This window comes from Stenella coeruleoalba, assembly GCF_951394435.1.
Source record: "Stenella coeruleoalba genome assembly, chromosome: 14".
In the NCBI taxonomy this organism is placed as follows: domain Eukaryota; kingdom Metazoa; phylum Chordata; class Mammalia; order Artiodactyla; family Delphinidae; genus Stenella; species Stenella coeruleoalba.
The window spans coordinates 42,449,034-42,462,695 of record NC_137160.1 but is presented as its reverse complement, the minus strand read 5'-3'; the positions used below and the strand labels follow the sequence as shown (position 1 = coordinate 42,462,695).

The 13,662-nt window shown below is 43.2% G+C and overlaps 1 protein-coding gene across 1 annotated transcript in view; it reads right to left on the bottom strand.

Moving 5' to 3' along the window:
• Positions 1-7,783, bottom strand: part of KLHL14 (kelch like family member 14) — a gene marked incomplete at both ends in the record, with an annotated part of 97,548 nt that extends 89,765 nt beyond the window's left edge. The window contains one exon of the mRNA XM_079942478.1: positions 6,855-7,783. Coding sequence (XP_079798604.1) covers positions 6,855-7,783 — 929 coding nt within the window. The remainder of the gene's footprint in view (positions 1-6,854) is intronic.
• Between the last annotated feature and the right edge of the window lie 5,879 nt (positions 7,784-13,662).

The window sequence follows — 13,662 nt, the reverse complement described above, 5'->3', positions numbered from 1 at the left end:
TGGTTAACTCACTGTCCTGCCCATATCATAACAGTGCTTATTTGTTTGGTTTTTTTAAGAGAAATCATTAGTAATTCATGCATCAAGAATTAACTTGGATGTTGATGGAAATGACATAGCACTGAATATATTTTCTGAAATTCCAAATGAATGACAGAAGGCATAAACACTACAGTGTAGCGAATGTTAAAATGATTTTCTTGAAACAAAAGATAAGCAGAATAAATTTTCAATTAGACTAATCTTATTTTCTGTTATTAAAACATACGAGTATTTTTATAATTCTGGCTTCTACCTGTTGTATTTATCACCTGTAAGTATCACCAATGTGAAGAGCTTTCTCTTGTCTTCACAGAAACAAAGCTGATAGCTTCTCTAGGACTCCAGTGCACAGAAATCTAGGGGGCTGGGGGCAATCTCTTGGTTCCAATACGAGCTCCAAGGCTTTGTTTTGGTTTGTTTTATTTTCACAATTATTTTTCAGAGTTAAGCTGAAAAGTTTTTATTTTTATTGATTTATTTAAAATATATTGGCTCATCTTATTTTTAGTAAGTCAGTATCATAGTGATAATCTCAGCAATCTCATTATTTAACCCCTTAATCTCAGAACGAATAATTGAGTATGGTAGACCAGTAGGAAAAAATCTGGGCTTTCTACTATCTTCCTCTCACTCTTCTTCATTGGTTGGGTGGTTTGAAGATGCGTTAGAGGGTTGGAACTTTTAATCACTACTGTGCTGTGGTAAAACAAAGACATGGGAGGTGTAGATTGGAGTTTGCTTTTCATAGAGGCCATATGTACAATATGCACTCATAATAAGAGACTATTCTTCAGATGATGACAATTGACTCCCAACTCAACATCATTCAGATAATTGGACAACTTACTTATTTTCTCTGAGCCTCAACTGTCTAATATGTTAAAAGATTGAAAGGACTAGAAAGAATGTAAGTAATGTGTCAAGCTCACTCATGGTAGGTGCTCCATTAGTGACAGGTACCATTATTACTGGCAAACAGCAGCTGTGTGCGTGTATGTGTGTGTGTATGTAATCATCTTTAAAATTACCTCCATTTTTATCTTTCATTGGCTTTGTCAATTCACATGAAACTGAAACAAATCCTAAGTGTCCACCACAATTATATTTAAGACCCATACGCATTCATACTGAACTCACACTTTGGGGTCAAGTCCAGGCACTTGATCCAGTCGGGGAGATAAGCACATAAGCCAAACCTACAGCAGCACGCACGCTCCTCCAGAGGTTACCCACTTTGGAGAAGGCAGGGAGGTTCTATAGACATAGTCAATCCAGCTGATGCACTCAGAAGTCAGGAATCCTGCCAAGAATGCCCTTTGATCACAGCAGCTGGAGATACAGGTTGGCATTTAGAAGAATAATTGGTCACATGTTCATTCATATGCCTAGATTCGTTTATTCGATATGTACATGTCAGTCTCAGAAAGCAGTGTGTTAAATGTACCTTTCCTCCTGGAAATCATTAAAATACCATATCAATGATATTAAAGCCTATTCTGAATAATGACCAATCTATGTTAGTTGGTTCTATATCCAGTATGTTGGAAAAAAATGAGCAACGCGTTCACTCTTTTAATTAATCACCATTTACCTTCCTGGGGTTGCTATTCAAATTCTTAAGTCTTACTACAGAAAGTTGAAATTTTAACTTAGCATAATAGAATTATTTAGATTTGAATTCCTTCCAAACAGAAGCAAGAACACCAGAGGGATTCTTTCCACTAGAATAAGGGCAAAATTTTGTGTCCATTTTGTCCACTGATGTATCCCAAGTGCCTAAAATGGGTTTTGGCAAACTATGACTCACAGAACAAATCCAGCTTGCCTCCTGTTTTTATACAGCACCCCCCCAACACAAAATGGTTTTTAGATTTTCAAATGGTGGAAAAGAATCAAAAGAAGAATCATATTTCATAACATGTGAAAATTACATGAAATTTCAATGCTCACAAATGAAGTTTTATTGTAACGTAGCCATGCTCATTCATTTACGTATTGTCCGTGGCTGTGTTTGTGCTACCAAGGAAGAGTGAAGTAGCTGCAACAGAGTTAGTGTGATTAGTGTGACCCTGAAGCCAAGTATAATTACTATTTGACCTTTTACAGAAACAAAAAAGCTGACCTTTGGTCCAGAATAATACATGTCCTTAACTTCTTTTAAAGTCAGATACATTAAAATTTAACCCTCACAAATGTCTTTCCAAAAAGGAAGTCTTAAACCTACATATAACTCTAGGGTCAATCACCAGATTATATGATAGAATAGAGAGGCTCATAGTAAGAAGCAGAACACCATGGATGAGAACACGGACTCAAGAGCCACAACTGCTTGGGCTCAGACTTGGGCTCTACCACTTACCAGCTGTGCAGCCATGGGCAAAATGCTTAACTTCTCTGTGCATCAGTTTTTCTATGCATAAAATGAAACAAATGATGGTACCCATCCCTTAGGGTTATTATGAGCATTAAATAACTTAATATTTGTAACAGGCTTAGAATATCACCTGGTATGAAGTAACTGTTGTAAGTAAAGTAACATTTTTCACTGTATTTTTAAGATAAGAAATTTGAGATACTTAGAAATTAGCTAAGGTAATGAGTGAGCCTCAATGTGTTCATAAGTATGGGGAAAAAAAACAAAGATGAGTTAAAATTTGAACATGTCCACTATTGTCAGTAAGTCCTCTGAACCAATGCAATGCACTAATATCTACTCTAATTGCTTTTTGATTGTAGGATATAACTATTTGGCTCCCATATCTGTGATATAATTTTGTAATCAATGGTCCTGTTTTAGATAATAAACAAATTGTATTCTGAATGGTTGAGTGACTTCTGATACAAAATCTAACTACCTAACAAGTTCTTATCTGAGGGTATCTAATTGACATAAAGGGAAATCACAATTTAGAGGATGCGAGGACACAAGATTAGTTTGCTTTGTTAAGGTTGTTATTCAGGTCTTAGGAAGGGAATCAATAGAAAATATTGTCCTACATTTAAAGAAACATTTTCTAAGCACCAAAACCAGGAATCAAAACTGTGCCTTAAGGAATTCTAATGGCTTTTTAATCATTGCAAGTCATTTTAGCAAATAGATAATTAGTATTTCTGATGTTTAAATAGATTTTTACATTAATTTATATGAAATCTTTAAATAGACTGTTTTGCAGAAAGTGAAATCTTTATAAGGTAGCCTTTTATCATCTATAAAATATAATCTCTTCAAAATTACACTTCAATACAGGCCTGTATACAGGACTGTAACAGCTGGATAGCTGACAGAGCCAGCAGGCCCCAGCTGGCATGCTAAATCCAGACTAAATCCAGACTAAATCCAGACTAAGGTGGGAAATTTTAAAAATATAATTATTTTTATGAATGCTTTTCTATTACAGGTGTTCTGCTGGAGGAGGTTCAATGGACTTTTGTTATGTGCAATAGTAACATAGGTTGAAGAACTTTTGGTAAAATGTAACACTGAGGCTTTCTTACTTTATAATTTTAGTTCCTTCAACTTTCACTAAACATTTATTTAACTGTTACATTGTGGGAGGTGCAATGAAAATGTAAAAGAGAAGTTAATTAAGCCAGTCCAATTTGATTTAATTGGGACAATTACTAAATTATGCATAAAAAATTTTAAAATACAAATAAAAAAACTTTTTGGGTTACTTAAGCTAAACTTACACTACAAGTCTTTTGATATTTACTTTTTAATGCACTAAATGTTGCATGTCATGTCACTCTATTAAATTTTTTTGCTTTAGAAGCCTTTAATAATGACTTTCCCAGAAACTTTTTCAAAACTTATTTCTTAAGTGTCCCATTTCTTGCAATAAAGCAATATGAAAATAAGAAATAAGACTTCAAAATATTTTAATTTTTGTCCATCCAGGTCCTGTGGTCTTAAATTAGTTATATATATACTTTAATATAAGATAATAAGTCTATTATTTTTAATATCCTTAATGCTTAGTTTGCTAAAATAAAATATGAATACGAGTATAAATGTCATAATCAGAAAAACTAAGCAACTAGGATAAAAATTAATTTGCATATTTATAAAGCCTTTATGCTTGGTTTGCTTTATTTTTCTAGACTTAATAAAAATTCAAAATTACTCAATAATTTAAAAAATATTTAAAATATTGTTATTATATTAATAGCCCTACATTCTATAGATAGCATGTATTCTTAAACAAGTAAATTCCTTCTGAAGTTATTCTATATGCTTGTATTTTGAACTTATTCCAACAGACTGGCCAATTTAAATTTTCCCACTCCTTCTCTGAATTTGAGGAACTCTTTCATATTTAGACTACAGGTGGATAAAAAGTAATAAATACAATGCCCTTCCATTCAATTGTCTTCAATAAAAACAATTGTTTAACACATTTATCCCTCTGTTAGACTACATGTAAGACTGAGAGAACATTTTTATATTGCTCTGATGCTATAACAAATGGGCTGATATCATACTATTGGTTGCAACTTACAACATTTTTGTCTACATTTAAGTTAAGATCTTGGTGGTTATTCTTGCATTCTTTCTGTGAATTAAAATTAGAATAATGTAATTAGTCCCTGAAATTAAAATGCTTCAGTTACTAATAATGGAACAAAGTCTAAATTATATTATTTTGAGATCAACAATAGGTTCACATGAACTATTTTCCGTATCTTCCGCTTTTAAAGGAAAATACAGTTTTCTTCCTATGGCAGAAGTATCAGATTCTTGCAGCATCCATGACACTTGTAAGCATTCAGTGGTCAGACGCCACTACATATCCTTCAAATGATATGGCCCAGTGAAGCTGGACGGTGTCGTCACGGAGCCAGGCAGCCTAGTATCTCAGCCATCCACCAGGACAGAGCCAGCAGGCCCCAGCTGGCATGCTAAATCCAGACTAAGGTGGGAAACGGATTTTGCATTTTGAAAGTCAACTCTTCCAACACTGAAACCTAGGACATATTTATCAGGTAAAAGTGCAATGAGGACTTCAAGCTTATTTATTGGATCAAATTTATAATGCTTATTTCCCCAAATTACTCTTAGAACAAGTTAAATCTTAATTTTATTATCCTTCTGGGTTTCTGAATTTATACTAGATTGTACATTTAAAAATATGAATAAATGTATGTTCAGGACTATAACTTAATAGTATGATACATGCTAAGTTAAGTATATGTGTAAGTCACAAAAGTTAAAATAACAGAATATTGATCACCAGTGTTCCTTGGTGTGGTAGCATTTCCTGTCACATTAAGCTTACCATCTTGATTTTTAGGCAAATTGGAACTCTTACAAAACAAAAATACATTCCATGTTATTGTCGCTTGGACTCCTGTGTTCACTATTCAATCACATGAGTTTGGATCCTCATTTGTGTTATTGTCTTAACTGTCATGTTCTGACACTACAATTCATTTCTTGAAAATAGTAGAAAAATCAACTTACAAGATTTGTGAGTTCAAGATTTCCCATGCCTCCCGTGGGCCTCAGCTGAATACAAGTGCTCCCTAAACAACTGTAAGAATATCTTCCTGTTTCCTAAAAGTTTAGTTACCTAGGTCTGGTAGAAACATCATGATGGAAAAAATAAACATTTAATTCCATAAGACTGCAGAAAGTGGACCCCATGTTTAAGACATCGTTCTGAGTGGGAAAAGGCCATGGTGGATTCTTAAACCGTGTACTTTCTAACATAGCACTTAGGTGGATTAGACTGGGATAGCCTGGCATCTGGAATCATGATGTTTTATCATGAGAAACTGAGAAGATACTGCTTCTCTTTTCTAAAAAGAGAAAGCAACCCTCTGCTAGGGCTCATTAAAAAAGGCGTTTAAAATTGGAGCCAATAAAACATGATTGCCAATTCCAACAGTCTTTTTGTTTTTTTAATCTCAGCAGCATTTTTCAAAGGCATTGTTTCTCTCTCAACTTTGACAGGAAATCCCACGTTCAATACACACAGGGGACACATTCCAAATAGCAACAACAACAACAATAACAACTCTCCAACTTCTTTGTGACTTCAGAGCAGGCGTACAGACCTAACTGCAGCTAGATGACCTTCCCCTCCTCTCAGTTCTCTCAGTTTTCAACTGTGCTTCCCTCTGACATGGGAACTACTAGGCAGGATTCACTCTGACATCCCGAATCCTCTTGCTTTGCTGTAAGGAAAGGTTTTGCTTTTTCATAAGATAGAAAAGTTTGCCTGGGTATGGGATGCCAGAATTTCTGACAGCGACCCTAAAAGACAAAGCCTTTCAGAGCTCTAAGCAAACCCCAGTCGTTGAAAAACAGAAAATAACTTGAGTGTCAGAATGAATGAAAGCCTTCCTCCTCGAGCATCGCCTGGCACTTCTGCTTGCCCAAGGCAGGAAAGAGGGGGACTGGGGTGGGGACTTCTCATCACAGAACCCTTTTTCTTAAGTAAGCATATTTTGAGATGTAGAGGGAAGCCTGGATAAAAAGGGCTCCAAGGCTGTACTTCTAACTGCCTGGCCTTTGACCCCACCTGCCTGTCAGTTTCAGCCCGCAAGTCCCACATCTCCGGCTCTGGGGATATTGAGAACGTGGGCTTTCTAGAGCTCGGGGATGCTGTGAGGCCAGTTTCCTGTTGACCTTTCAGGGACTCTGAAATCAACTTTCCCCACACAGTCTGAATTGTTTGTTTTCGTTTGTTTTCAGCCTGCCTGAGCCTCCCGCCCAGCCCACCCCTATCCTCCTCCTGCCTGCCCCCACCCCTCCCTCCGGCCTCTCGCCTCTTCCCCCCCCCCCCCCCCCCCGCTTTGTTGTCTCATACCTGCTGGCCAGGCTCTGCCTGCAGTGCTGCCTGAAGGGCATCAGGTGGTAGTTCATGGCGTCCAGCAGCAGCTTCTGGCAGACCGGGTCGGTGCGCATGAAATCCACTGACTGGACCCGCTCCACCAGCTCGGGGGCCGGGATGAGCGCGAAGCGGAGGCGCTTCATGAGGTCGGGCGCGTACTGCATGCGGGTCTCGCGGTCGTGCTCCAGCCACAGCACGGACATCTGGAAGAGCGCCAGCTCCGACTCCACGGGGGGCGGCAGCGAGTCCAGCAGGGCGCGCATCTCCTCGAAGTTGAGCAGCAGCACATCCTCCACCAGGTACTTGTTGGCCAGCTTCTTGGTCTCCTCCAGGCCGTGCAGTGCGGCGATCTTGCACACTTGCTTGTAGTTCTGCACCGAGATCTGGTCGTTGAGGAACTGCACGCAGAGCTTGGTGACCTGGGGGATGTGCAAGATCTTGCTGACCGACAGCACCTCCTCCACCGTGTCCAGGGAGAGGGTCACGTTGGCCGTGTAGAGGTACTCGAGCACCAGGCGCAGCCCGATGGACGAGCAGCCCTGCAGCACCAGGTTGTTGATGGCCCGAGGACTGGTCAGCAGCTTGTCGTCGGGGGAGGAGGAAGGAGTCCCCGGCTCCTCCTGCGGCGGCGGCGGCTGTTGCTGCGGCGGCTGCTGGTCCTTGGGGGGCCCCAGACCGTCCTGGCCGCCGACCCCTCCCCCGAGAGGGGGATGACTGGAGAAAAGCGATCGGAAGTACTGCGAGCAGGAGGCCAGCACGGCCTTGTGGCAGTGGAACTGCTGGCCCTGGGCCGTCAGGGTCACGTCGCAAAACAGCTGCTTCCTCCACAGCAGATTGAGGCCGTGCAGCAGGTTGTCGCTGTGGCTGGGGTCGAAGGTGGAGGTCCGGTCCCCGGATCTGGACATGGCGAGCTGACTCGGCGCACCTGGCTTTAAACCCTCCTCCGACCTGGCAGACAGGGGTGGGGGATGGGAGGGAGGGGAGAAGGGTAGTGGAGGGGGTGGGGTGGGGTCGGCGTGGGGACGGGTGTGGAGGGGAGGGGAGGGGAGGGCGAAGAACCACAATCAGTGCTCAGCTTGGCCTCCGGACACCGACCCTCGGAGGAGGTCTGAAGGCGCTGGATCCGTGAGCGCCACCAGAAGGGCCCTGTCTGGGGTCCGGGCGCCCGTTCTGCTCCCTACTACGCCTCCCGCCACCGCCCACACACTTCGTCCCCCACTTTCCTAAAACCACCCGGGCTCGGCTCTTGGCAGCGACAGCGGTGGCATCAGCGACGGCAAAGTGGCGGCTGAGGCCGAGACACCCCGTGGGCTCGTGTCCATGCCCGGCCGGGGCGGGGAGAGGCCGGGGAGTGGGGAGCCGGGGGGTGGCCCGAGAGCGCAGAGGCGACCGTCGGCGGAGCTTCCAGGTCAACTCGCGCCCGCAGCTTTGCTTTTCGCAGTTGGTCCAGTTTTGGGGGGTGGGAACGGGGACACGACAGGCGTGCGGGCGGGCAATACTTAGCCCTCCAAAAGCTGGGGACCCCTTCGATTAGCCGTGCTGCCCCGAGAAACTCCTAGACTAATAGTCTGAGGGAGCAGATAAAGCCCTTTCTTCTCCCGGGAAAGTGCAGCGGAGCGCGGTGAGGACCAGCTCAGTGGACTAGGCAGAGGCGGGAGCTGTCCTTATCAATTCTAGCTCATTTCCCTCACCCCGGCCCTGCCTGCTTCCCTGCTTCGCAAACTGTTGGCTTCCCAGTCACCACTCAGTTTTGCTAATTTTCCAGAGACGCCTTTAAACCTGGCAGGAGAATCCCTCCAGCCCCAGACCCCCTCTCCCCCGCCTCCCCCCACCTCCTGCATTTCAAAGCGCGGAAGTTCGGGCGTGTATCTCCCCTTCCCCCGCGGGGCGGCACCGAGGAAGATGAGGAGGAAGGCAGTGGAGCTACTGGGGTGGATTTAGAGCAAGAGCCGGGAGGCCCGGTGGGATTCGTGTGGACGGTTCTCCCTCCCAGGCACTGGGCGCAGTGGCTTTAACTCCTGTAACTATGAGAAGTTCAAGTTAACCGGCAGGTATTGGGGGAGGGGCTGGGGGCTATCCGATGGTGGGGGGGCGCGCAGTTCGGCGCGGGATCTCTGGATCCAGCGTTGCCGCCGAAGCCGCAGCTTCCTTCAGAGCCCCTCAGCACAGCCCCCCCACCCCGAGCCCCCCAACTCGGGCACCCCGACTCCCTCGGCCCTGGAACTACTTGTGCAAAAAGTCTGAGCCGCCCGCATCCAGGCGGAGGAGGGCAGGATGGGGGGGGGGGCGAGATCGATGCGCCAGGTCCTTAACGTGTAATTGCACCTTCTAGGGCTGAGCAGAAAGGGACCCTTTGCCCACACCCGGCCCGCGCGCCCGCCAGCCCGGGAGAACCGCCGCCGCCGCCGCCGCCCGGCTCAGAGGGATCCCGCCGGACCTGCGCCTTCCACTGCGGCTCACTCTGCCCTGCCTGGCGCCAGTCCTGGATCGCCGGCTTCCTATTTCCACCGGACTGGGCTCCTCTCGACTCACTTTATCATCCCGTTCCAGGTGGACCCTAATCTCCCGCGAGCTCCCTCCCCCGGCAGCATCCGCACCCCCCCCCGCCCCCGCCCCCAAAGCTCTGGCTCTCCTGAAACATCTCCCAGAGTCTCTCCCTTTAAGTGGACTCGATCATACCTCCCTCTCGCTCTCCCCGCTTCGTTGTCTTCCCCCCCATCTTTTCCTATTCCCCTTCCTTCTTGCTCTCCTCCTTTGCCTTCCCCCCTCATCTGCTTATTTCTTGCAATAGGAGTTTTATTCTTTATGAGCGTTTGCCACACAATCACCCCCCACCCCTCTGAAAGACTCCCTTCCCGTCCCTCCCCACGCGTCCAACAACCCAAAAGACACAACAAAATACACACACAAGGCAGACACAAGGCCAGAAACTTACCTGCTTTCAACCAGCTGCAAAGTCAGGGCTCACTTAAGCTCCCCCCCAAAATCAATTGTCCTTCCTTTTTAAAGGTTTGCTCTCTCCTTGGGAGGGGGAAAACACCTTCAGGTTCCCAACTCCGGGCAGTCACTCTTTACAATTTATTTTGTCGTACATCATTTGATCACCATGAATTAGCAACAGCAAGAAAATGTAGGAGAGGGAGAAAAGAGAGAAAGAGAGAGGGAGAGAGAGAGGGAGAGAGGGGAGAGAGAGAGAGAGAGAGGGAGCAGAGCTTTCTGCAAGAGAAGAAGAAGAAAAAATGTACGTGTGACAAATTATGCTACCAAGAAACAACACATCATTATCCTTGGGCCTGGGGCTCAGTGAGTCGTAACGAGAGTAATAGGAAATCCACGGTTGGGGAGAGAAACGGTCGTGCTTGGCCAGTAGAGAGAGACCATACAGGGGGATGGATGCTGGAGAGACTCGCAAAATTATGGCTCAAGGCTATTGTAAAAATTGTCGAGCGTAAATGACTGCGATTTCAAACATCTTTGGAAGAAAGAAGGGGAAAAAGCGAGCCCCCCCTCCCTCCCTCTCCCTCTCTCTCCCTCTCTCTTCTCTCTCTCTATAAAGAACCGTCAAGTTTTAGTGCGCATTGCTAATTAGTCAATTTCTCTCTGCCTTCACAGGCTGGCGACTTCGCTGCTGAGCTGAAACTGCTAATTTCTGTGACCAGCTTTTTTCTTAGCTGTGATCTGGATGAATGAGTAGCTGTCTCACAGAGATGACAAAAATAAACTCTAATCCCCCCCAAAATTTCCACTACGTCTTTCTCATGCATAGATTTATGATCTTCAAGCGCTCTGTGCAATATGCAAACTTTTTGTGTCTGTGTATGTGCTGTTGTTTCCAGATTTCACTACATTGGTATGCTGCTTTTCCCTTTCACCTCCCCCTCACCCCTCACACTGTGAAATGCAGAAACAATCTGATCTCAAAGTATGCCAAGATGTCACTTTATAGTGTCTTGGTATTTGGGGTTTGAGTCTGACTTGGAAGTCAGGAGCCCTTGCCTAAGAGGTGAGTGGCTAAGTGTACAACGGGGGTGGGGGTGGGGGAAGTAGACAGAATAGAGGACAGCCCTTTGCTTTACATTTGTTTCCCTGCACCATTCAAGCTTTATGATCTTGTTGGAAAACATATTTTCCCTGGTTATACAACCATCTCTGAACTTCTCTGTCAGCTCTTCAACAGTAAGGATTCAGAACTCACAATTTTTTCTTTTACTGGAAGATTAAGCTTATTGTCAGATGTGCCTTTCAATTAGGAGTCTTTGATTTGCAGGAGCTAGAATCAAGTGCCAGGAAAGCCAGCTGCAATTTCACAAATATAACCTTTAAACTTTGGAGCTTATCTGATATATAAGGTTGGCCACAGAGAGCTCACATTTTTGACCCTGCTTAGCATGCAAAAAGAACCCCAGCATGACTCTGGAATTTTTGCTGTACCAGAGATTCATGTGCATTTTGGTAGAGGACATGTTCTCTAGACTTACCTCATGATGTATTGCACCCTTACATTTATAGCCCTGCATTTTGGTTGTCAATGGGGGCTGGAGGTGTCCGAGAAAGAAGGGGAAAAAAAAGCAGAAAAAAGAAGGTATGCCCTTGAATAAAATGAACATGGAAGAAAGCTGGACTTGAGTTAGATTGAGTTTTGTTTGCTATTAAACGTATGAACATGATTCATTCTAATTGATATGTACTCTGATTAGTAAACTTATTAAAATACACATCAGCTCATTGAAAGCCTGCCTTTTTACCTTCCCCTTTGATTGGTGAGAGATGGAAAGACACCTGCTTAAGGGAGGGGGAAACCTGAAAATTCTTTGGTTCAGAAATCGGGAATTCCCCATTTAGAATGATCAACATTAACATGCATATGGGATATTTACTCTTGAATAGATGAGGAAGGATCATAGCGAAGCGTTTATCCTTCACAAAGGCCTTTCTCTATCAAGGTCCTAGATTATCTGAGGGTAAGACTACTTTATTCAGATCTTGCTGAGATGCTGCATTCTCATATTCATATTTATAATAAAAAGCTCCAATACATGATAAAATAACAGAAAAGGACTTTTTGATTAGAGCAGGGGAAGGAAAGAGAACAGATCTTCCAAATCTTCTGGCCCTTCTATGTTTTTTCTTTTTTTTTTTTTAATTTCTCTTATTTAGGTCTTGAACAGGAAGACTGTGTGACTGTAATATAACACCTTTTGGGGTTTCTGTTTCATTAGCAAGTGTGTGAAGTGTCACCAAACTCTCTGCCACGCAAAGTATAATTTTATGGTACGCTTTTGCCGTTGATCTTTTATGAGCTTCCAATGAAGTATTTGGAACTAAACCCAAAGGCGAATAAGAGTATTGATCGCTTAAATTATTGCCATATTTCCATTTTATCATAAAGGAATTAGGGATTAAGGTTGTTTTGTAGACCTCGCAGTATCTTAGTTTTGAATTTATATATATATGTATATATACTTACTGATAGGATATATTGATATTGATATATAATTATGATTACTAGGACCTTTGCTGTTTTCAAACAATATAAAAGCCACATTTCAAAAATTTTAACTACCTACAATTGTAATGCTTATTTAACAACCTGGACGGAAGGGAAGGGGGACCGGTTGGGGGTTGCAATTCTAAAACAGCTGTTAAAATGAAGAGGTTAGGCTGTTTTCTTCTCGATTTTAAAGTTACACTATTTGAGAATGTTTAACATTCAGAGAAAAATTACACTTATGGCTATTTTGTAAGCAATTAAAAAAAGAATACTGATAATAAAAAAAATCTGTTCTTAATCTGTGCGTAAACCAGTGTTTATATCATATAAATTACATACCTCCAATATCTTGCCCTGGCTTTGACTGAAATTATCGCAGAACTCACAAATGATATGACACTATTTACAATAAATCCCGTTATGAAAGATTCAATTTTGCAAAAATCGGATGCTAGCTACTAAGCGTTTGTAAGTATTTGAATTTTATCTTACTTCACTGTTCAACGTACAGAAATTGCATCTGTGTGTTTGATCTGTCCTGCTGAGTACTACCAGCAGCTTGCATCTCTGCCACTATTGTTTTTAAAATGGCAGGAAGGACGTGACTAGTTGAGAGTACTCAGCAGGATGGATTTCACATGACATAAGAGGAGCCAGAATTGTCTTATAAAAAAAATTAATTATGATCATGTAGTCATCTAATTCAAACAGTCTTCACACTTTGACAGAATTATCAGATTTATTCATCAGTGAATCTGCATTTAAACTACTTACAGTGGAAAGATGCGGAAACTGCTGGCACTGAGCAGTTTAACGAGAGCTGCCCCCAGCTCTGAGGAGGCTGGTCAGCCTTCAGGGTGACAGGGACCCAGGAGAATCTGTGGTTCAGGTTGCTCCGGACCATCTCACCGGACTGGGTGAACTTAATTTTATCTTCAGAGCAGTTCAAGAAGCATTTTGCTGCCTAACAGGAAGGGACGGCCACGTTGAAACTTTACTTCTCTGGTTCTTGACTTTTCTTTTAAGATTTACGAGTTCTCCTCCAATTATATCAATATCAAAGCCTGGCCTCCCCGTGTGTCTTTCGGTTAGTAAATACTACTTCCCGTGGCCTGACCTTTCAGATTGCCACCATTGTAAAATGGGTGGACGGAGAGAGGTATTGTTCCATTTTACAATGAAATGGAGGAAGGAGGGACCTGTTGGCTCCCCAAAGCCAGGGAGTGGCAAAACCCAGACAAAACTTGCAGGTTTCTAGTGTTTTATTTTAAATCTTGGGTAGATGTGGCCTGA